Source organism: Lagopus leucura, unplaced genomic scaffold (assembly GCF_019238085.1).
Source record: "Lagopus leucura isolate 7727_CA_CO unplaced genomic scaffold, USGS_WTPT01 189-0_obj-0_obj, whole genome shotgun sequence".
Classification (NCBI taxonomy): Eukaryota; Metazoa; Chordata; class Aves; order Galliformes; family Phasianidae; genus Lagopus; species Lagopus leucura.
In genome coordinates, this window is record NW_024966653.1 from 57,072 (window position 1) to 81,832 (window position 24,761).

The window sequence follows — 24,761 nt, forward strand, 5'->3', positions numbered from 1 at the left end:
CTGTGACCCATGCCAGACTTGCTGTGACCCATGCCAGAAGCCTTGCTGTGACCCATGCCAGAAGACTGTCTGCTGTGACCCGTGCCAGACTTGCTGTGACCCATGCCAGAAGCCTTGCTCTGATCCATGCCAGACCTGCTGTGACCCGTGCCAGAAGACTGTCTGCTGTGACCCATGCCAGAAGCCGTGTTGTGACCCGTGCCAGACCTGCTGTGACCCATGTCAGAAGACTGTCTGCTGCGACCCGTGCCAGAAGCCGTGTTGTGACCCGTGCCAGACCTGCTGTGACCCGTGCCAGAAGACTGTCTGCTGTGACCCGTGCCAGAAGCCATGCTGTGACCCGTGCCAGACCTGCTGTGACCCGTGCCAGAAGACTGTCTGCTGTGACCCGTGCCAGAAGCCCTGCTGCAGCTGCTGTAGCCAGCAGTGCCTGCAGACCTGCTGCCACCCATGCTGCTGCTCTGGCCGTCTGTCCTGCTGCTCCTACGTGGTGAAGAAGAAGCCTGTTGTGGTGTGCTACAGCCCCGTGCAGTACTGCTCCCCGCCGAGGAAGTGCTACGTGCCCATCAAGCAGTGCTGCACCACCGTCAAGAAGTGCTGCTGAACCTGCTCTGCGTAGGAGAAACAGCTCTGCCCACAGCCATCTCTGATGTGCAAGAAGAACGGGCACAAGGGGATGGAGACCTGACCTTCGTTCTGTTTCACACGATGATGGAGTACATGCCTGGTGATTTTCTTCTGGTTTCCAAAATTAAGCTGTCATCTTACTCCTTTCATGCTGTCTTTTAATTATCAAAGATCTGCAGTGCACTTGGATATGCCACCCATTGTACAAGGCATGGAGATCTTATACATTCATTCTCTTCTTGGTGTATGGGACATGGGAAACATTTGCTGTTAGTGTGGTCATTCTGTATTTTCTCTCTTGAGATGTAGACAATAAAACTTGGCATTAAGCAAAACACAAAATATCTTGTTGCTTGGTTGTTCTTACCTCATTTTGATTAGAACACATCCTTGTCCTGGTGCAATGTTTCAAGTCATCATCAGGCTCCTGAGGACCAACATGTGCTTCAATTGCAAGGCAGAACATTTGGGAAACAGAACTACCCATCCTAGCTTCTCGTTGGCGTGAATTAGGCCATGTCTAAAGATGGCAGAGCAGTGTGATGCTGTTTTGCTGATCCTCTGCCTCAGATACTCATCTCAATTTTGCCCATCAATCGTAGTGGTTAAGGGCAATAAAACTGACAGGACTGAATGAAATATGCATAATTCCAAGTTCCGAAAACACCCCACATCTAACAATGTGTAGGAACCCATCCCTGATGGTAGAGTAGACGTCCCCTCTCTGGAAGCATTGAAGGTCAGGTTGGAAGGGGCTTTGAGCAATCTGACCTACTGGGAAGTGTCCCTGCCTACAGCAGGGGGGTCAAAACTAGATGATCTTAAATGTTCCTTCCAACCCAAACTATTCTATGATTCTGATTTCAAACAGAACTGAGAGGAATTCACTACTCACTAAATAGCAGTCACCACCTCCTTCTTCTAACACCTCTGAAAATAAAATTCACAGAATACCTTTACTTGGTGAATCCTTTTCATATGAGCAAAGATTTTCTTGTGCGGCGTTCCTGGATTATAAGGACTGGAATGAAACCCAGGAGGCAGAATAGAACTTAAAAGCTCCATTCCTCAAATAGCACACACATGAGTCAGCAATACCCTCTCCACCTGGCTGAGACTTCCTTAACTATTAACATTCAGGACACGGCTTTGAATTGCATGTCTCAGGAAAGTGCCTTGAGCACTGTCTTGATTGCTCCTCTCAATCAGACCTTCAGTATGCACAAAGTCTGCATCAGAATAATCTTCTCTACCACTTTAGACTCTCTTGAAAAGATCGTTCAGGTCTTTGGGAGCTTTTAAATCACAGGTAAATCATACTCAATGCACTCGTGGAAGGATGTCCTATACCATGCCGCAGCAAACCCAATCAGAAGTGTGTTCTGTCATGAAATCTTATGAATGTCAATTTCAGCACGTGCTGGAAAAGCTGCCATTGTAGATTCTTCCCATTTCATAAAGGTACTGCCAGTCCCAAACTCAAGTAACCTCCATGGAATTTTACAGAGACGTGGCTTCCCTTGTAATGCGTGCAAGATCCAAGATGCCTGATATTTCTGACCCGTTTTGTCCCAGTATCTCCTCAACATATATAAAATCCCAGTTAACAGCAGCCTTGCAGGTTCACGTCCATTCCTACAAAGGAATCATCCTGGCCAATATAGAATCATAGATTCACAGAATCATAGAATCATAGGATTACCAAGGTTGGAAAAGACCTTCAATATCCCCCAGTCCAGCCATCTGCCTATCACCAATAGTTCTCATTAAACCATCTCCCTCAACACAACCAACAATCAAGCCTGATAAAAGAGCAATAAATAATTTATTTGGTGGATGGCACGTTGGAGTGCTTGCCCAAAGAGGACGTTACCTCCTGCAGCAAGTATCTGCTTATTATTGCGTGGCCAATACTTGCCTGGGGACAATTCCAGGAGAGGCACCAACATCACTGGAGATTCTATTCACATTTTAGGAAGAAATTACGTGTCCCAGCCATCATGGGTCACCTGCCATCACCGCAGCCACGCGCCTCTGAGCCTGCTGAATGCGACAGCAGTTTTTAATTGCCACAAATAGGTGCTACTTCAGCATCTTGGAACTCTGATCCTATGTCATTCTCAACTGAAAACCCTACCAGCATCTTCTTGCCACATGGAGATGCCCAATGGCCACAGTACATTTTCTCATCCCCAAACCTGTTTCATGGCATCTTCATTGTTTCCAAGAGAATCACACAATCAGAGCAGTTTGAGACCATTGGAAGTACAGAGCATTAGCATGGGGAAATGTGATCAGGATTAGTTTCCTTGAACATCACGCTTGCGAAGGACACAGAATCAAATCCTTAGTCTGAAATACTCAACTAACTGATGAAACAAATTAATCAGCATGAAAGCCATGAGGCCCAAGCTACCTCCTCCTCACATACCCTAGAAACAACCTCAGAAAATGGAAAACGTGGAAACAACACAGGGGAAGGCTGCATGTATCTGAGAAATAAAAAGCGTAGATGTGAGGACAAAGCACCACTGCAACAGTCCTATGCACAATGGGAAAAAAGAAAGACTTCCACCAACTTTGGATGCACAACCACCTCTCAGAGGCAGGAGAAAAGCAGTTCACACTTACAAATTTTGTCCACTGGTCCCCCAGAATTACAGCCGAGGGGGCGCATGAGCAATGAATGACATTTCCTTTTTCCACGCGTGGTTCTCCCACCTGCTTCAGCACCCCGAGCAAATTGCTGAGTGTCTCAAGGTCATTCCTGAGGAAGCGGATGGGATCACTGTATAGCTACGTCCCATTCCCATTAATGTAAATTGATTAGAAAATTTGCACCTGTTGTTCATACGCGCAACTAATTATGGGGCAGCGTTGAGGCGGTGAGCAAGCAGAAAAAAGTCAAGATTAAGTACCAGAAGACATGTGAGAGGCATATGTTGGGGGATAAAGGGTGAATTGCTGAATAATGCCTCATTTCCAGGGGTGCCATTTGGAGCCATATAAAAGGCTGCCCACCACTCAACTCTTCATTCACTCATCTTGAGTTCCTCTCACCTGTCCTCACTGGTCAACAGGGTAAGTTGGAGCTTGAAGCTTGCTTTCTCAGCTGTGTTGTATTGTATCTGTGTGCTTTGTAGGAAGTTATCTGTGATTTCCTACGCTGCCTTGTTTGAGGTCAGTTCTAGAGATTGGTTTTGGGGTCCACATGGGTGGCTTCCCTTTAATGGCCACTAAGCCATGCACTGGTGGCCGACACCAAAACATGGAGATCTCAGGGACAGGCAGACTTGGGATTCTGGACTTCGCCATCCAGTTTGGGGTGGACCTGGGGATGAGCATGCCTTAAGCAGCATAAACTGAAATTTCAGGCAGAGAAAATGAGACTCTTTCTGTTCCTTTCCAGCTTTGCCTACACTCCTACCAACACCATGCCCAACGGATGCTGCGGTGGTGGCAATAACTGCACCGTCTGCTGCTACACCAGCAGCAAGTCCTGCAAGACGCCGTGCTGCAAGACGCAGAGCTGCTGCCCCTCGCAGTGCTGCTACCCCTCGCAGTCCTGCTGCCCATCACAGTACTGCTGCCCATCGCAGTGCTGCCCCATGCCCTGCTGCATGCCCATGACCTGCTGCTACACCCTGAGCAACAACAACAGCAGCAGTGGCTGCTGCGGCTGCGGCAACTAAAGCTCTGGGCACGGGACAAGGCTGCGCTCAGCTCCCCTGCTGCTGCGCTTCCCACCTGGCTCCTTGCTGCTGGATATGGATATGGATACGGCCCTAAGCACCCTCTTTGCTTAGAGACTGCAGATCTCTCCTTTTCTTTTCTCGCCTTTCATCACCAAATGCCTGTAATGTGCTCTGAAGTTTCTACCCACTGATCAGTGTGATTTTCCTTTGCAAGCACTAGTCCCTGCTGTTAGCTTTGCCTTTTGGTGTATGGGATGTTAAATGCTTTTCGTCTCTGTTTTGCTTCAATCTGCCTGGAAAAAGAGTATATACATACCTATTAAAGCCTGTAGTTCATAGCACTGCAGAACTTGTGGTTGTTGTCTGTTTGCTACCTGGTGCATCTGAAGTGCATCACCTCATCTATTGCATTCTCTTTGCATTTTCTTCCAGCAATGGGCTGCTGCTGGATAGATGGTGTGAACTGGGGGGGTTCGAACACAGAATGAACTGCTCTGTGTCCCCGATGCAGCTCTAAGCTTGTGCATGAGCCTAGTGAGGTATAAGCTGGGTGTTTGGGCAAGCAGCCTTCCTACTTTTGCTGTAAAACTACAAAGAAATAGAAGATAATACATAAACTTGTGATGGGTGTGAATGACTTCTGGAACACTGACATAGGCATGTCACATATAGGAAAGCTTTGTGTGTTTCAACCAGCCGTAGATTTACTAAAGCACCTATGGAGAATTCCTACAAACACTTTAACATTTATGAGAAGGACGTCCTGTCTGTACCTAAATGCCTGGGTTTCCCAATACAGAGCTCAGGTGGTGGAAGAAAATCTGAGATGCCTCCATCACCTTCAAGGAGTGGTTGGGTCATTTGGGGTTGGACCATAACACAGCATGTGAGCTCTGCTCTGTGGTCCTCAGTCTGTGTCTAACTCCCTTTAGCTGATTGCACCCCACATCAGTCCTGTTGCAGTCCCTTTGATGTGCAGCCCACCCACTGAAGTCCATGAAAATCCCAGTTACACGCACATCACTATCATTAGTGGGATGTGCCCTCTTAGATCCTCACCTCTTCCCGCTGCAGGATTTGCAAATGAGAACTTTTCCTGCTTGAAGGTGCAAGTGAAGATTGCCCTTTTGATTCTGCCCCATTAATTCCCTATAAATTAATCAGTTCTCACAGGCAGGCAATGCATGTCTCTTCAGGAGGGATCTGCTAGAAAGGAAATGCCATGCATGTTCTCCTTCCCTGCCTGGAGACCTTGCAATTACGTGTGTTCCTTCTGCAGCATTTTGCTCAAGGAATGACTGTCATTCCAGCAAAGCCTGGGAAGGAGCTGGCAGGATTTACTGCGGGGTGAAGCAGTTCTACAGCCACGTCTGTTCCCCTTGCATGTTGCAGAAAGCAAAGCAGGATCCCTGCTAATACATTCGGGGTTGGCAGCAGATCAGCATCGTAGGACGCAGGGCAGACGCAGGGAACTCACCAGGCGAGCTCCGCCATCCGCTCATTAGGCACCTCTCCTCTTGGGGTAATGGGGCAAAAGCTTCAAATGAGAGCCATGAATCTCAGTCACAGGAAAACTTCCTGCTGAGTACTCTGTGTTTCTGCCAGCCTCCAGTCCCACAGCAAAGAGCACGGGAGGTCAGCGTTAAAACGAGCGTTCATTCTGCCTGGCTCAGTTGCCCAAGGCTTTACCTGGAGCTTCCTGCTCCCTCTGTCCTCCCAGAAGATAGTTCCACCTGAGCGACTTCTCTTCCTGCATGGCTGCAGTTCCTTCCTCCTGCTGAGCCCCGTGACCCCACCTGGGACCGGTTTTCTGTGCTGGTTTACTCTCCTGCCCTCATCTTCTCTCAGTCCATGCTGTCTCTATAGGTCCTGGCAAAACGTCCCTCCCCATTTTTATACACTGAAACGTTGCAGTGAGGTCTCTCCAGAGCTTTCTTTTCCTCAGGCTCAGTAATCCCACAGCTATCTCCACAGCAGAGGTGCTCTCTTGCAGGGGGGACACTGCCTTTGGTGCATCTCCTGCTGCCTTTCTGGGGACATTTGCACATTGACAGCTCATTTCCAACATTTCATCCACCAGAACCTCAATTCCTTCCCCACAGCACTGCATTCACCAGCCAGGGTTGCCTTGACCCCAGTGCAGGACCGCGCACTCAGCCTTGCTGAACCTCCTGAGGTTATCATGCATCACACCCTTCCCCAGAGCTGTACCTCCTTGTGTCGCCATTTGCACAAGTGCAGTCCCTCAACTTTTTAATTAAAATGCAAAATATTCCACAGGGAGGCCAATTCAGTTCAGAGTCTTAGAAAACATTCCAAGGGAAGCAGACCTGGCAGAGCAAAGCAGGAACTGAAGCATCTCTTCTTTGTGTTGGTAATGCCCAACGCAAAGCTGGACCTCCCAGCCTGGAGGTTGTGCAGAAGTTTAGGCAAACCAAAGGACAACACGAAGACACTCTTGAGATCAGGGGGGAATGATGATCACGTGGAGTCACGTGTAGGTGACCAGGACCCAGGAACTGATGTGACCCTGACATGTCCCAAGCACATGATCTGCATGCTCCTTCCTCAAATGCGTGTCCTGTGACCAGGAACGAACACACGTAGCTCCATGAAATTCACCAAATGTTTGTTTCAGACTCCGGTCCGGTGAAACATCCCATCACACACCCAAAAAACACAACCTGGGGGCTTCGGTTTCAGTCCTCACACTGACTCAGCATCAGCCACTGCTGAGTAAATCCCTGAGCATCTGTGGCCGTCACAGTCCGCGTTGGTCAAACGGATGCAGGGATGCATTTTTTGGCTCCCATGCAAAGCTGCAGCAAGGACAAATTCATTAGTATTCATGGGAGCCCTTTGATTATCTGCAGGCTAAATAGTTATGAGGCAAAATAAAGGTTGTGATCACAGATAATAAGGCAAAGAGTAAACATCAGAAGACACGTATAGCTAAAAAGTATGGGTTTGGGTTAGTAAACAGGGAAGTCTGAATGGTCAATGCCTGTCTCACTTCCAGGAGGAGGGTGTGCGAAGGGACTATAAAAGGTCTCAGGGTCCAGGGCACTTCATTCGCTCCTCTCCTCTTCTCTCCACTTCTCCTCACCGTTCAGCAGGGTAAGTGAGAGCTTTTAACCTTCCTTCCTATTCGCAGAAGAGAAACTCTACGGATGTCCGAATAGAGATGGGTGTCTGGGTTGGGTCTTTGGCTGATGCTGGGCTATAGGAAGGGATATGCTGGGAGCCTCAGGATGGAGAGGCCATGAAAGCATCGGTGGATGCTTTCATGGAGCCATTCAGAGCAATGGGAACATTTCAGGCCCAGGACTGCCTGAACAGTGCTGTATGACTGCTGCTACACTGTTAGGGATGAGGAGGTGAGCACCTCCGCTGCAGCAGAAAGACAGGCAGATGTTCTAGGCAAGACTTACTACCAAAAAAATACCACAGGAGCAGGTTTCAGCTCCTTGAATCTCTGACATTGAGTGAGAGAGCACTGAGTGAATTCTGCATTTCCGTATACGCTCCCTGTCACAGCCTGACTCTTTCCATTCCCTTCCAGCTCTGCCTACACAACCATCACCATGCCCAACGGAGGCTGCGGGTGCTGCGGTGGCAACAGCAACAACTACACCGTCTGCTGCTACAGCAGTCCGAGGTGCTGCAAGACACCGTGCTGCTATCCCTCTCAGTACTGCTGCCCCACACCCTGCTGCATGCCCATGAGCTGCTGCTACACCCTGAGCAGCAACAACAACAACAACAGCTGCTGTGGCTGTGGCAACTAAAGCCCTGGGTGCAGAACAAGGCTGCGCTCAGCTCCCCTGCTGCTGCGCTCCTGCTGCTCCCCCCTGGCTCCTCGCTGCTGGATATGGACATGGACACGGACACGGCCATGGATGTTCCCCCTTCTTTGCTTAGAGACTGCAGATCTCTCCTCTTCTTTGCTTACCTTTCATCACCAAATGCCTGGAATGTGCTTTGAAGTTTCTCCTCGCTGATCAGTGTGGTTTATCCTTTGTGAGCACTAATCCTGCTGCTAATTTTCCTCTTGGTGTATGGGATGCTCTCCTTCCTTGCTTTAATCTCCAATTAGTCATGAAAGACAATAAAAGCTGTGCCTTATGACACTGCAAACTTCTGGTCTGTGTGAATTCCTTTTCCATGTTGTTTTAAGCCGTAGCTCTGATCTGGGACTTTTTTATCAGCTGCTTACTTTCTGATTATAAGGAATTTGCCAGCAACTCAGCAATGGCAGCACCCTGGGGCACACGGTGAACTTCTTGGCTCAGTGCTCACCTGGGGACGAGCAGCACTTGCTGGGGTCAGTGTGCCAAGCCATTGCAGTCCCTGCCATCTTTTCATGCTTGCAAGAAGAACCATCTGCAATAGAACAATAGAAGCGCCTTTATAAACCTACAGCTGAGACAAAGGCCCTCTTGCTAATGGAAACCTTCCCAATGCATGGGCTGAGCAGTAAAGCTTCATAGCAGACCAATACTTTATCAATAATAGTAAATAGACAAGCAAGTGTCCAAACTAAGACAGATGGTGCAGGTAGAGTTGCTGAAAGATAAGGAGATACAAATGTAGTTGGAAGGGTTCAGGAATGCTGTTTAATTCCACCTGGGGTTCTATTAAAACGTGGCAGTGAGATCAAGAAGTGAAATACTTGCAAAGTTCCACGGGAAGGGCAAAATATCTTTTCAAATGTCATAAAAAATAAATACATGGATAAAAACAAATTCTACAGAAGCAGCATCGTCACGGGGCTGCGGCGATGAGCTGTAAATCAAAACTCCTGATGGCTCTGCGCCAAGGGTTTTTCCACCCTTACAAGCAAGTCCTGTGCCTCCCTGCAAAGCAATTACATTTTTTCCTGGAGCTGGAGAATAAATCATCCCAGCGAAGCCCTGCGGTCACACCCCTGCGTTCTGCACATGCTTTTCCCCATGATTCAAACCCCATCGCTGCTCAGACAAACTCTGAGCATCACTTCCAGAGCTCTGCTGCGGAGTGGAAATGCCTTTTGCACGGAGCCCGAGGCAGCTGGAGGAGATGCTCTGCTGGTGTTTAATCAGAAATGCAAAGAGGAGGAGCTCCATGGGCAGTGAGTCAATGCAGAACCATCAGGAGGTGGACACGGCCCTGGACAAAGCATGGCATCGTTGGTTGGTGAGGTCAGCATCACTCTATGATGTCCTCATTCCAGATTTGCAGAGCATAAAAGGGTGTTTGGTGCTGAACCCGTTCACTTGGGGTAAAAAGGCAGAAAATCCTCACTGGTGTTGAGCAGCACCAGTTCTTATTTCCCAGAGTGGGTGAAAAACCCGAAGAGTGGCTTGGGGTGAAAGCCCACCCCACAGCCATGAGGCTTAGGTGTGGCCAGGAAGGGTGAAACAGAATGCAAAAATCAAGCAGTCATTAATGAAAGCAGTATTCATTATTTTTCCAAATTTTCCTTTGGAAAAAAAAAAATATATATATATGTATTAATAATAAAAAACCATTTGTTTTGACAAGATTATTCATTTTCTAGGATGTGTTAATCTCTACTTTCTTCGAACCCTCCCCATAGAAGCCCATCACCATTTGCACACTGCTCCAACATCCCATTCCAGGGCAGTTGGGTTTGGGATGCAGGACCCCCATTCCCACTGGTGGGTTTCCCCCTGCCATGAGACTTTCTGGGAACATCAGTCAGCATCACGGCATTCCAGGTATCCTTATCCTGTATCCCATCTGACGTACATTAGGTAACAGCCTATTTGAGCGTAACCGATGGGAGAACTAATTAGATAATGGCCAATGCATATGCAAAGAGCTACGCTGACATTACAGCAAGGGAGCTGCTAATTGCAGCTGATTAATCCAATACTAAGTGTCAGGAAAAAAAAAATACATGCAGAAGTGGCACTCAGTGCTCAGCTATTAATTCCCATGGCATGCCTCATTGCCAGGAGAGCGCAGCTGCATATAAAAGCTTTTGGCTCCGGCGCGGTCCTCAGGACTCGGACACTGCTCAGCCACCCGCCAGCGGTCACAAGGTGAGTTGGATTCCCTCTGCTGTCTCGGATTCCTAATTTTTGCCTAGAAACTACCCCAAAATGCAAAACTCCATGGTTTTCTTTTTCCCAGCCTGTTTATCCCCGAGGGCTTGGCCGTCTCTGCTGCACGATGCAGTACCGTAAGGGCGAAGATGACTTTGGATGCCACGACGATGCAACCTGCGGTTGCCACGACGGCCCCGTGAGCATCCCAGATCTGTCTCCATGCCACGACCGTAGCAGCCTCAGCCACGACATCGAGGGGTCCTGTGAGAGCGTGCCACAGGGCTGCCAACCCATAGAGCCCTGCCCGCCCCACAGCTGCTGCCCATCACAGCGCAGCTGGGATTGTGGTAAACCCCGACGGCGGGTGGAGGTGAGCCCTGTGCAGCCCGTCTGCCCACCAGTGAAAATCCACCGCCGGCCACTGCAGCAGTACCGACCACCACAGCAGAGTGAGGAGCAGGGCTGCTGTAAGCCCCGCAGGAGAGTGGAGCAGTGCCCCTCTGAGGAGCCCATCACGCTGCATCCCCAACCGTTGCAGCACCGCTGTCCCTGCATCCCCTACTGCCGTCCTCCTGTCCAGCACTGCCGTCCATCTGTCCAGCACTGCCGTCCTCCTGTCCAGCACTGCTGCCCCACCGCTGTGCCCCTGCCACAGCATCCTGGCCAGCACCAGTGCAAGCAAGTGCAGATCTTGCCACCTTTCCAGTATAAGAAATGAGGAGAGGTCCCATGCCAGCACGTTGCTCCACACTGCTGCCCCCAAGCTCAGCATGAAGGTGCTCTGCTTTTTGCCCAAGCTGCTGGTGCTGCCACCTCTGCTTTCTGGCTGCTGCTCTGCACACTTTGGGGACTTCAGGGATGTGGTCCCCTGCTTTGTGATGGCATCAACACTCTAAATCCAGTTCTGGGCACAGCTGCTCAGGGAAGAGGTGGATGCCCCATCACTGGAGGTGCTCAGGGCCAGGCTGGATGGAACCTTGGGCGGCCCGACCTGGTGGGAGGTGTTCTGCCCATGGCAAGGGTTTGGACCAGTTAATCCTTAAGGCCCCTCCCAACCCAAACCATGCCACAGTGCTATGAAATTCCCGGAGGTTTTCTCCACCAAAGAACAGACCTCAATCAAAGCCCCACTTTGCTCCTGGGTCTCCCATCTGGAGGGAAGACAAGCATCCAGGTGATGGATGAACACCAGGAGGTGCAGGCAGCTGATAACAAGTGCTCCTTCTCTCACAGCTTCAGTGCATCATAATCTCAGGGCTGTTCCAAACAAGGGATGGGGCTGGGTTGGAAAAAGGCACACACTGTGAGGGCAGGAGCAGCGGGGACTCTTGCAAGTTGACTTTCTCCCTGTGTATTCAATAATAAAGTTGACAAAATTCCACTGACCCTTTGTTCCTTCTTCTTTTACCCCCAACATTACGATGAACAGATATTAGAAGTCATTACGATTCTCACAAGGAAAACTGTTAAATGGAAAACAGAATCTGAGTTCACACGTGAGGACCTCAGCCACAGCTACAGTCGTTTCATTGGGCTGAGCTGCAGTTGTGTGCTGTGTACTCCCCTGCATGGTAGCACCCACCAGAGGGGTGATGGATGGGCTCCCCCATGGTCCGTCACACACACCCCACCGATGAGTGATCCTAGTACCAACTGTTTGCTCCCTCTGTGCTACCATCCCATTATCCAGGCAGTAACACCACACCGGGACGCCATCCATCATGGAAATGTTAATCATGATAATTAGGCATGTGTCCCAGCACGTGAGGTGTGTCTGTGCATGCCAGGAATGCTTTCACTCAGTGCAGGAAGCACAATCCGGCTCTTCACCCACTGTTTGGTGTGCTGCTTTGCCAGCAAATCTTTCCCTGCATGCATTCATACATAGTGTTCTTTCTTCGTATTGCCCCCAGTCACAGCCCCAAGTGTCCCCAGCAACCCCAAGGAAAAACAGGGGAGGGAAAGAAAACACATTTACTTTAGGCAGAGAACAGCCATGATTGATTTTTATCTCCAAGGAAATCCCACTTCCACCAGAACTTTAACTTCCAAAATCCCTCCCTGAGTCCATTCATTTTTCCCAACATCCTGCCATCATCACAGCTCTATGGAGCCTCTGACCAGAGCTGGGATTACCGAGGGCACTGCAGAGCCAGGAAGAAATGGAAGGGGCTCCATCCACTGCACTCCCCATCCACAAAATCACCACCAAACCCATCAGCATGGTTTGCTCTCAGTGACTCAGTGCTGGCTGTTCCCAATCCCTGTTTGTCCTTCAGGCACCTGGAGATGCCCCTATGGGGAATAGAGGGAATGCCTGGACAGAAACACTGTGCGCATGAAGGCTCCTGACTCATCAGTCACCCATCAGCCTCCACTCAGTGTCTCAGTCCTCTCAGCTGGGCAATAAGTGCGTTATTACCTGCCTCATAGAGCCCATATGAGCTTGAGCACTGCAGTTCCTTTATGGGCACTTCTCAGTAACTGTGGTATAATTAAGAGATACTTATCAAGAATCGTGAGTCAAGCAGAACGTGCCAAGTCCTGGGAACAGCATCTAAATGGAAGGGATGTTTAGTCAATAAATAATTTAATCCTCGTTCCTGCAGTGTGTTTCATTTACAGGGAGAAGATCTGTAACCCTATAAAAGGGCTTCGTCCCTTTGTCTCTCACAGTCTGCTCCCCTGGTCTGCGTCTGCCTTCCCTCATCACTTGGGTAAGGCAGCTCAGAGCAGCTGGGATGGGTTTGAGGTGGTCGGGATGCAGGAGGTCATGCAGTGGGGACACGAGAGCCTTCCTTTGGACTGCACTTAACCAGGGGCTAAGCAGAGGGGGAGCTACTAGGGAATGTGGGTATGGGATTCTCAGCAGTTCCACTGTGTGCTGCAGTACCTTATGGCTGCTTCTGTGCTGGGAGATGAAAAAATTCTGTGCTGGGAGATGAAAAGTGCAAGGTCAGAAAGAGGGTTTGGAAGTATTGGGTGATAGCAAGAATGTCTTTTAGATCTGGTCTTGATGACGAGCAGGGCTGGGATATGCATGGGAAGCTAAACAAAAAGAGAGGATGTGGAAATGGAGACCTATCTGTGTTTTCCAGGCTTTTTCCCTGCAACTCCAACATGATTTACTCCTCCGGAAGAGAGTCCTACTTCAACCTGAACTCCACCTGGTATGACCCTGCTGGGTCCTGGCTGGACACCCGGCGCACACCGTTCCGTTACGGCTACAACAACTGCTGCTCCTCGCGGTGCGACGGCGAAGGCGTGGAGGGCATGAGAGGGCACAACTACCGGCACTACGGCTACCGGCAGCCGGTCTGCTCTGAGCGATGCCAAGGCTACACCACGGCTGAGTCGTGCCATGGAGGTGGAGGGTCCAGCTGTGCCAGGAGACCCACCTACAGCTATGGGTCAACGGGGGGATGTCAGGGCTACGGGAGGTCGGTGTGCTCCGAGAGGTGCCAGGGGTCCTCAGGTTCGTGCCATGGAGGTGGCGGATCCAGCTGTGTCAGGAGGCCCACCTACAGCTATGGGTCAACTGGAGGATGCCAAGGTTATGGGCGATCAGTGTGCTCTGAGAGGTGCCAGGGGTCCTCGGGTTCGTGCCATGGGGGTGGTGGCTCGAGCTGTGTCAGGAGGCCCACCTACAGCTATGGGTCAACTGGAGGATGCCAAGGCTATGGGAGGTCAGTGTGCTCCGAGCGGTGCCAGGGTTCCTCTGGAGGGGGATGCCACAGTTCAGTTCAGCAGCCGCAATGCAGTGAGCCAGTGCAGTGCATCCCACAGTGCTGCCCCACGCCAGCCCCTGTGCAGCAAGTGCCCACGGCCAAGTGCATCCCCCGCCAGCAACAGCAGCAGGTCTGCAAGGTGCCAGCCCGGAAGATAAAGTAAGGGATGCGAAGAGTGGGGATGAGTGAGAAACTTTTCACAGTGTTGCCCTGGTGTTTCACTTGCCCTTGGAGATTTCCACTCTTCCTGTCTTGTTGCTCGTGATGTGATTTGAAGATGTAACCCACTGTCTCAGTGCGCAATGCCAAGTGTTCTTCCTTGTCTTTGTGAGTCATGTAACACTGCAATGCCCTCGTGCTGTGCTTGATTCACCTCCCTTCGTTCTTTCATGGCAGATACAGAGACAATAAAAAATACAGCTCATGGCCACCTCGTATCAATGCTTTCTACTCTTTGAATCATCTCTCTGTCTCTTTAAATTGCTTCTGACCCTTCTTGTGGTGGGAGCTGAAGTCTGCAGCATCCCCCCTCTCACTGGCTTGGAGATTCCTGGTCAGTCCCACCTGGTGCCAAGTTTTCCTAAGGCGCTGCTTCCTGCTGAGAGGGAGCCAACAGCTTTTGTCATGGACTCTGTGCAACACAGCAATTAAATACTAATATAGTAATACTTCAAAAAAAGCACATAGACTGCATCAGAGAGGTAAAAATGAAAAGTTCTTCTAGACGCATCATTTCATTCCCTGAGAGGGCAGCGGGTGCGGTTTGATTTATATCACCAAGCCTCCAAAATGAGCCCTGGGGAAAAGACCAGGAAAGGAATCGAGGGCAAAGGCAGAGACAGAGGGGATGCTGAGGGCGATGGAGCCTTTATCCTGGGGGAGGAATGGGAACCACCTAGCCAGGAACACGAGTCAAAGAAGACTTTGAATTACACCAGTGGTTGACACTGAGAGGGAACTGGATCTCTGCTGCAGGCCAGAAGAGCCTGAGGTCCCAGTGGGGTCAGGGTTGATGGGGTGAGGAGGAGCTCTCTGGGAGGATCCTTGTAACACTGCAGGGATCTGTTGGTGACTCACAGCTCTGTGTCTCGGGAGGCTCCAGGTGGCTCCTGGAGTATTCCAGATGGCTTCAAGCAGCTCCCAGGGGACTCCCAGGTCTCCAGGTGGCTCCCAGGGGACTCTAGGTGGCACCTAGAGGACTCCAGGTGGTTCCAGGTGGCTCCTGGAGGATTTCCAGGTGGCTGCAGGTGGATCCAGGTGGATCCTTGCACCTCACCCAACCCAGAGCCTCCATCCTCCATGGTCCCCAGCCCTGGCCTCCTGCCTGTCCCAGCTTGCAGGATGTGACACATCACAGAACCAGCTTCCCAGCAGCTGTAATGGTGGAGATTTCCCTGCAGCACGATATGGAGAGGAAAAGAAGTTAATACAGGTGCCCCTTCCTGGGCTGGAGTTTTATGTATGCATACATGGGTCTCTTAACAAACAGCCTTCCTCACTGGGCTCTTCCTCATGTGAAGGTGATGCTGGGACACCTTACAGAGCACACGGTCCCCAAACCAAGTACTGCTCCAAGGACTGCAGTCAGAGCATCCAAATCCACCTCTGTATCCCTCTGGAGCTTCTGGGAAAGGGATAAGGAGGGCTGGAGGATTGCTCCCTCCAAGGCAAAAATCAGTGAGAAATTTGGAGGTTTCCCACAGATTCTCCCAAGGTCCCACACTTGTTCTGTACTTCATTCATCACCTTCATCACCCGAACACCAATTACTGAAATACAGAAGGATCATGGCCACATATAAGCCACTCAGAAACCATGATCCAAACCCACCTTCTGAGACTTGTATTAAGACAATTGCAATTTCTTTCATTAAAAAAGCAATAAGTGATGCATGGAAACAACCTCTAAACAACACCAAGGGACTCAGGGAAGCCTCTCCCAAATCTCAGGTGCTGCGCACATGGTGCTCACCATAGGGTCAGGACTATGGGTCTCCAACGTGTGAGCATCCTCCCTGCTCTGCTCTATCGTCGAGAGAAGTGATAAACATGTTTGTCACCATCTGGGTGATCTGGGGTGTAATTAGTGCCCCGTTGTGAATACTAGTTTCACAAGAATCCTCATTCTTCTGCTGTTTGTGAAATATCTCCAGACAGCTTCCGATCTTCCGATGCTCACGGGTCTTTGCAATGTGGTGATTCAGCTCCGTGGGTCAGTGATGAACCTCCTGAGCTCTGTTTCGTTTCAGTTCAATCTGTGCTATTATTAATATCACAGTGGCCTCTAGAGTCCTGGCTGGGATCAGGCCTGGTGCTCTCTGTAGGCAGCAAGGCACTTTGCTCCCCAAGGCAGACTCCCAGATGGGCAGTGACAAGGATCCCCATTACAGGTGGGGATGGAGGACAGGAGGAAGAGCCCAGAAACGTCACAATACATTCCTTCCCTCTTTTTAGTTCAGTTAAAAGTGGAGAAAGGGGACCACTATCGATACTGGGAACGTGTCCTAGCATCCCATTGCAGGGATGGGATGGATGCCTGACCCTCCTGCCTGGGTGCTCTCTGTCTCCTATAGGACTTTCAATTCCCTCTGTTTAGGTTAAAGGCTCTCCTTCAGGTCAGAAGGACTGAGTGAACAATATCACGGCACTCCTTCTAGTGCTTCTTCACTGTTTTACTCAGAAATACATTTCTCTGATCCTACTCCCATGCCCCAGTTGAGGTCCTGTTGCCTGCATGCCCCATTCCCATCACTCCAACTGCATCCAGTGGGAGTGTGCCTCAAAGCCTCCCACCCCAAAGCCCCAAACCTCAGGGATGGGTTTTGACCCCATAGGCCTCCCCGTTCCTTTCATAACCCACCAGGGCTGGCCCTGCTGCCCCAGGGTCACTGCAGGATGTTCTCATTCACAGGACATCTCTGCACTCACCTCCCATCGTGTCCTCATACCTGCATTCCTAATTCCCTTTGCCTCCTTCGCCCACTCACAACCTACATAATTTTTTTCTTAAGCTGCTGAAACACGCTCATTTTTTCCTACACATCACCACGTAGTTTTTTGCTGATTTCAGGCCTCTTTTAATCGCTGGACTCCTTGGCAGCCCAGAGGATCCCGTATCCAACATCCCACCCCATTTCCCTCATTCCTATGTGTTCACATTTCTAGCTTGGGCTCATGGCAGCTTCGTGTTAGGCGGATACTTCAGGGGAATGCAGCAAGCCCATCCAGAACCTCCCATCCCTGCACATGAACAGTAGGCGTGGAGGGCAATTAGCATTTTTATGGAGTAACACAAGGAATGGTGATCCCAAAGGCAGGATATTGATCCATTCGTGACACCGTGAGTCAAAACAAGAGAGGAAAAACTCCAATTAGCAAAGCATCCGTGGTGGTGAACCATTGAATCTCCCCTGCTGGAGCTCGCCTTGTTTCCGGAGGAAAAACTCCAGCTCCCTATAAAAGACCTCGTAACCATTTCTCTTCATTCTCTCATCTTCACGCCTCCTCCTGTGCTCCCACTGAACAGAGTAAGTCTGGCTCCTCACAGTGCTGTGCTTTACGTGCTCTCCAGCTTTGTCCTTATCTCAAATTCTTGGCCTTCTCTCACACTTCTCATCTCCACTTCTCTCTCTGGATGCATTCGCTTATTCCTTGTGGCTTCCTTATCTTCTCCTGTATGGAAATAATAGAGAGAAGAGAGGTAAACTCAGAATTTACTGCTTCGAACTGCCGATGGTGAGAATCTTCCAGTCAAGCTCTAGATCCTGTCTGGCTACTACTTCTCACTCACCCCTGAGTGCTTTAACATCTACCTTCTGTCTTTGCTAAGCACTGAGGTGAAAGATTTGCTCAAGAGAGGGCATGGAGGGCGATGAGCACTGCTAATTTTAATCCGTACTCCAAGAACCAGGCCTATAATAAGCATCTGTTCTTGATCCACAATCTTGCCTTTGCAAATCTCAAAGGTGATGGTCTTTCCTGCAGGTCTGCGAAGATGTGCTCCCGCCAGGACAAGGACCAGTGCCACCGACAGGAGCAGTCCTCATGCCACAGCAGTGAGGGGTGTGGAGGGGGCAGCGGGGGCTCTGGGTGCCATGGGAGCAGTGGATCCAGGTGCCATAGCAGCAGTGGTGGGTGTGGATGCCATAGGAGCAGTGGATCCGGATGCCACAGGAGCACTGGTGGGTCTGGATGCCATGGGAGCAGTGGATCTGGATGCCATGGGGGCATTGGATCTGGATGCCATGGGAGCAGCGGGGGATCCTGCCATGGAAAGCCACAAGATTGCCAGCAGCAAATTTATCAAGTATCCTCAAATATGAAGTGACCAGGACACCACCTGCTGTTCTGCAACAAGTCCAGGAATCACTGCTTATCTCCCAGATCTCATAAAGCATAATTTCTCTTCCCCCCTCCCCCTTCCCCCACCCTGGCCAGTCTTGAATCTCTGATGGGTTTATCTGTGGGCATCAGAAATGCATTCACGTGTTCACGCTGGCGCGGTGTTCTGTGTTCTCTCTATCAATATCTCTATCAATAAACGAGCCATTGCAATTTGCAGCACTTGAGACTTTTGCGTTCGTGATTTTTCTTTCACATCAAGGCACCACAGGGTGCCTTGCACAGAGCTGAGGGGTAGGCACTGCCGTCCTTTCCTTTGGGGTCTCCTAATGAAATAAGGAAGAATGGACATGAACAAATGCTGTCTGGCTCACACAGCCCCAGCCCCTCCCGTGTCACCTTCCCACTGAGCTGCAGACCCCAAATCTCTCATTGAGACTCTGTTGGCTGTGACACTCAAGCCTTTGGGACCCACTCTATGGCCACAGCACTGCTCTAGGGCCATGATGGGGGTTGAAATCCCTCCTCCCAGTGCCAAACCCCTGGGCAGCCTCTCCAGAACCCCTCTGAGCAGTGCTTGGAGAACCTTGGGCTGGCCCAGGGGTGTAGCGCGACACCGGCGGTACGAGATGAACTGATAAATTCGTTCTCAACAGGTAATTAAACCAAATTGTGTAATTTATTGGTCTGCTATTGGCATTTGTGACATAAATGGTTGTTGCCCTGATAAGACGACTCCCAGGTGTGTCACGATGCTCACAGGCATCCACCATTGGTGTGGGGATGCGACGTTGGTTGGAAGAGCCACTGATTCCTTCAGCCTTCCTTCAGCTCTTCCTTCAGCCCAACTGCAGCCCTGTTCCCATGAGGTGGACGTGCACAGAACCTGGAGGTGCTCAGGGCTGCTGACCCCCAGCAGCATCAGATCGACAGAGATGGGAGGAGCTGAGCACAGCACGATGCCCACAGCAACAAATTGCATTGAATGCATACTTTCATTTTTTTCACAGAGAATATTTATAGTATTTCTGCTTCTGACGAGAGAATATAAATAAAAAGAAGGGATCCAACCTGAGTACGGTTTGCCCTGACACTGTTTTAGCTCGTAATAGCAATTAAGCATTACAAAAGAAGCATTTGGGTTGCATGCCTCATTCATGAGCGCGGCCCTGCCCTCCACCTTTCTAAAAACCCTCCTTGTTCCAGCAGCAGTGAACGTGTCAGAGGTTTTCTGGTGCTGGGAACCATCAGGATCTCAAAACCAAAGGTTTGGGCACCAGTTCCCCCTTACAGGAGCTGGCATTAGGCTGGAGGGGCGTTTCCATGAAGTGCTATGATGCTGCTGGTGGTCCCATGCTTTCCAAGCACTTTTGCATTGGCAAAACTCAAGCAGTTTCTTATTCCTGCTGTCTGCTTGCAATATTGCTTTTAGTCTTGCATTTACTACCTGCATAATAACTAAAATGCCACCTGAGAATAGTTACAGAAAGGACAACGTTGGACCTGTGATGTGAGGCACAGCCCCAACCCCCAGCAGAGGTGTAGGGAAGGTGCAAGGAGTATCTCAGATCATTGCTTGCAATTAGCCCTGGTGCCTGGCCTCGAGGCTCCTGTGGGTCCATGCATCTGTCTGAACAACCCATGGGTTTGTTGCCAAATTACAGGATAATTGGGGAGCGGAGAAAAGAGCTCCAGAAATGATGTTGCTACAGGTTTAGGGAAAGTCCCGGGGGCAGCACCCATGGGTGCTCCACTCATGGCCTCCAACAGCCACCAACACCACCACCACCCCACCATCAGCCACGGGCCAAAAGTCAACCAAATTGAATCACCTTCCAAAAATAGGAACCGAACTGGATTCCTAATTCCTGTTTTCGTCCGTCTCACAGCAGCAGAGAACTTTTTTGACCGCACAAAGCTCCATAGGTGCTGCCCTTTCTCTTTTTCTCCCCAGTTATGTCCCATTTTGGCTGATTTTGGCAGAAAGCAGCTGACAGTGGTTGTACTCAAACCTCTCTTTGGCTAGAGCTGTCTGCAGTACAGAAGGCACTGTTGGTGCTTCTGGACACATTCATGGGTTTATGGGCACGGAGAGCACCTCAAGACCTTTCCACAGCTGTGTGCAGTGATTCTGTGATTATTCCCCTACTAAAGGCAGAGCTCTCCCCGGCTCCAGTGAACACCAAAACACCTTGTGGAAATCAGGGCCACCCACACTCCCCAGTGGGGCTCAGCACGGGGAAGGTTGGCAATTAAACATCTCTGCAGCACAGGAACGAACCAACGCGGAGAGGCGATGCCCAGCGCAGCCACGGTGAGTCATGCAGCAACCCAAAGAGTGGGGAGCAAGAAAAAAAAAAAGCTTTGATGAATGAAATAAGCAGATAGAGTTCTGCAATGGGGAGGTGTTCCACTTCCGGAGTGGGTAAAAGGTATAAAAGCACTGTGGTCCCAGAGAGCCTCATCGTCTCCGCGTCCCTTCACTGCAGAGAAGCGCGGTAAGAGCAGCGGGGCTGCAGAGCTCAGGGCAGCAGCCAAACCTCTACGGAGGTGGAAGGGCTGGGAGAAGGCTGAGCCCTGCAGCATCCCTGGGCTGCCCTGTGGGTGCTCCTGATGGGGAGATGGGGTGAGGAGGGTTTGGGAAGGGGGATGTTGCAGGAAAGCGGAGTGCGGAGAAGGGGAGAGGTGCTGGGAGTTGCTCTGCAGATTGGTGATGTGCTAACATCAAGTTTTCTGACTGCACCCAGTAGGGCAGGCTGATGGTCCTGAGGATCATGAAGGTCTTTTCCAAGCCTGTTGTATGGCTCAGTGATTCTGAGGTTTAAAGGCTGTGGGAGCTGGGAGGAGAGCATAAATGTAACTTCCAGATTCCTTTTCCATGGCAAGGCAGAAGCAGGACGTCCTGACAGCCTCTCTCTCCATAGGACACCCAGCACTCAGCCATGTGCTCCCGTCAGGACAAGGACCAGTGCCACTCACAGGAGCGCTACACCCGGCAGAGCAGCGGCTGTCACAGCTCCGGTGGTGGCTGTCACAGCTCCGGTGGTGGCAGTGGCTGTCACAGCTCTGGTGGTAGCAGTGGTGGCTGTCACAGCTCTGGTGGAGGTGGTGGCTGTCACAGCTCCGGTGGTAGCAGTGGTGGATGTCACAGCTCCGGTGGTGGCAGTGGTGGATGTCACAGCTCCAGTGGTAGCAGTGGTGGCTGTCACAGCTCTGGTGGTGGTGGATGTCACAGCTCCGGTGGCAGCGGTGGCTGTCACAGCTCCGGCGGCTCCAGCTGCCACGCGAAGCCTGTGGTCCAGTATCACTACCAGCAGCAGCAGCAGCAGCAGCAGCAGATCCACCAGCTGCCCTCGCAGAAGATGAAGTGATGGAGCACCCACAGAGCTCTGACTCCCCAGGGCGCCCTGCTGAGACCCCTCTGTGTGCCCCTACTCCTGAGGGGCAATACTGCTGCTCCCCTCCTGCTGCCCCGTGAGGCTGTGCTCCAGTCTGTGTGCCAGCAACACAATAAAGCATGATGTGTCCCAGAGCTCTCCTGTCTCTGTGTCTCCTTAAGCTCCCCATCTTCGTTTTCGCATTCATACACAAGGGATGTAGCTGGGTTTTGGTGCAATGTTGGGTCTATGGAGTTGGTAGTGTCATGTATCTTAACAGGGGGATGCATTTCTCTGCACACATGGAATGTGGCAGTGCTGCTGGAAAGGCAGGGAGACACCAGGAAAGGGGTTCCATAGCTGGGACTGGAAGCTGGGAGGTGGGACTGGGAACTGGGAAATGAGACTGGGACTGGGAGATGGGACTGGGACTGGGAGATGGGTGTTGGAAACAGGTCTGGAAGCAGCCCACCCAGAGGTCTCACAGCCCTATGAAAGGCTGAAGGAGGAGCTTGGAGTGCAGCCATAACCCACAGCCTGTTCCATGTGTCCAGGACCAGCAGCAATGCCTCAAAATCCCAAGAAAATCCCATAAGTGTTTGCTAGCCATATGTTCTGACATTCCTTTCCTTTACCTCTTGGATTTTTTTGTTGTTTCTGGATATTTATGTCGCCCTTTTCCTATAACCACAATAATAAAAGAAGGACAGAGGCTTCTTTGCTTCCATGCTGCTGTCGTTTCTGTTCTGAACTAAAAGCTGAACTGACAGGTGGGAGAGGCCAACGACTGCAAGGAAAAACACAGGCTGTTATGAAACCTCGTGCATGGTTATGCTGAACGCCTTCGTGTGCCCTTTCTCATTGCATGAATGACATCACCACCCAAAAAGCAATAAACTCTCCTGCACGGTACATCACCCCTGACCTGGACAAGATGAGCCTGACACTAACACCCTCTGGAAAAGACAAAAACAGATTGCACTAGGCTCAAGCAATGCAAAGAAATGCCCAGAAATGCATTTGTTCTCAGGCTGAAGTCACGGGGCATCACTTGGGGTGGTGGGAGGGATGCACAGGAGCCCTTCAGTGCTCTGACAGCTGCGTGGATCTGCCTGCAGCTCCCAGCGGTGCCCGCCCAGCTCACTGCTAATTGCTCCTCACCATCTCTGCCAGCAGTTTCTACGTGAATTTGTATGACTTCAGTGGCGAGCAGCAAAGGAAGAACCCACCACTCACATTTCACGCTCTGAGCTCTGCCACCCTCCCACCCACTGACCCCTCAGATGAGGGACAGCCCACTGGGATGGACATCACCCATCGGATGCAAAGCCGCTCACACCCTATGGACCATCACTTCACCCCTCGTCCCACCCAGCTGAGGCAGGGCCACGTGTGGAACACAGCACCCAGCAGCTCCCACCCACCAGTGGGCGTCTGCCCTGCAGGAACCACCCAGCAGCTTCTCCCCCAGGAAGGGGCCAAAACTCAGCAGCACTAACAGTGCCCAGTGCCGTGAAATAAGAACAGCTGAAGTCTTTCTGAAGAAGACATCGGCTTTCAGCTCAGATAGCCCAGGGGGTTCTGTCCTCCCACTTCTAAATTTATCTGTCTTTCCCATCCTTATGGTGAAGATGGTGGAAATAGTGAGTCTTTGTCAGATAGGAGTTGGGGGCTTTGCTTTGAGACCCCTGATGTACAGCTGTGGTGACAGCAAGGCTTCCAGCCAACACCAAGAGTGCCTTCTGGCAGCTCAGTGCCTTTGGGGGAAACTCACAGCCTTGTAGCTCAGGGAGGGAAGCTAGAAGACCACTGATAAACTCCTAGGACACCTCTCCAGAGGAATTCCAGGAGGTCTTAAGAAAGGAATAAGGTTTAAGGAAGACAGATTTCACTGTGAGGTGGTGAAATCCTGGACCAGGATGCTCATGGATGTCCTTGTCATTGGATGGACCCAAAGTCTGGTGGGATGAGGCTTTGATCAGCCTGAGCAGGGGAATGCACCCACAGCATTGGGCTGCTTGGTCACTGAGGGCCCCTTCCAACCCAAACCATCCCACAGTTTTGTGAAGCAGCTTTGTTCAAATCAAGCACCCAACAGAGCTCAAGCTTCCCAATGGAGAAGAGTGAGCAATTCCGCACTCTTTTGTGCCTGGATTAGTTCTGGATATATCCAGGGCCGCCTCAATAGCAGGGATTAGACTCAGAGTGGAGCCTCATGGGACGGGGCTATAATTATGCCTGGATTTGATTTACAAAACAAACCCCAAACAGATGAGCCTTTGGAAACCCCGGCACCCACAGGTTTCCCTATTAGGAACAGGTGAGGCTGACAATTAGATACTTATGTGGCACAGGAAACAGATAAAAAAAATGGAGTGATACCAATCTCCAATGAGTCAGGCAAGAGATGTAAACAGAGGGCGTTTTGATGAGGATTGGGTATGAAATTAATAGATGGCAGTGACAGAGAGCTGTCTCATTTCCGGGCAGAGGGATCTGGGACCTCTATAAAACTGCCCCTGTCCTGGAGATTGTCATTCCCTCCTCTTGCCTTCTTCTCAAGCTTGGGTAAGTCTAGCAGCATGGGTTTAGCTTTGGGGATGATATGGAGCGTAGGTTAAAGGCAAGCATTGGATGCTTTGGGATAGCAGAGTGAAAGGGAGGAGGTGGCATCCAGCTGATCCTCCATGGGGCACCGCAATGGACCCAGAGCCTTCCAAAGGGATCCAGAGACCCTGGGTAGCATTGATGGGTTGGGGCTGCAAATGGGGTGGGCATGGGGAGCTGTGGGGTGGTTGGGACACGTGGCAGCCCCTGACAGCCTCTCTCTCCATAGGACACCCAGCACTCAGCCATGTGCTCCCGTCAGGACAGGGACCAGTGCCACTCACAGGAGCGCTACACCCGGCAGAGCAGCGGCTGTCACAGCTCCGGTGGTGGC

At 50.9% G+C, this 24,761-nt stretch overlaps 3 protein-coding genes across 3 annotated transcripts in view; all 3 read left to right on the plus strand.

The window, feature by feature from the left end:
• Nucleotides 1–10,499: 10,499 nt before the first annotated feature.
• On the plus strand, nucleotides 10,500–11,093 carry LOC122192702 (proline-rich protein 4-like). The gene has a single exon (XM_042893348.1). The coding sequence runs from the start codon at nucleotides 10,500–10,502 to the stop codon at nucleotides 11,091–11,093; it is 594 nt and encodes a 197-aa protein (XP_042749282.1).
• Nucleotides 11,094–13,495: 2,402 nt separating this feature from the next.
• LOC122192703 (keratin-associated protein 5-3-like) lies at nucleotides 13,496–14,266 on the plus strand. The gene has a single exon (XM_042893349.1). It carries the CDS (start codon nucleotides 13,496–13,498, stop codon nucleotides 14,264–14,266), a length of 771 nt encoding a protein of 256 aa, XP_042749283.1.
• Nucleotides 14,267–21,385: 7,119 nt separating this feature from the next.
• Nucleotides 21,386–24,761, plus strand: part of LOC122192719 (keratin-associated protein 5-4-like) — a 3,443-nt gene continuing 67 nt past the window's right edge. Inside the window, exon 1 of the mRNA XM_042893372.1 lies at nucleotides 21,386–21,781. Within this exon, the coding sequence (XP_042749306.1) occupies nucleotides 21,386–21,781 (396 nt within the window). The remainder of the gene's footprint in view (nucleotides 21,782–24,761) is intronic.

Excerpts from the sequence above, each read along its gene's own strand:
- LOC122192703 (XM_042893349.1), top strand. The coding sequence starts at position 13,496 with ATGATTTACTCCTCCGGAAGAGAGTCCTACTTCAACCTGAACTCCACC.
- LOC122192702 (XM_042893348.1), top strand. The coding sequence starts at position 10,500 with ATGCAGTACCGTAAGGGCGAAGATGACTTTGGATGCCACGACGATGCA.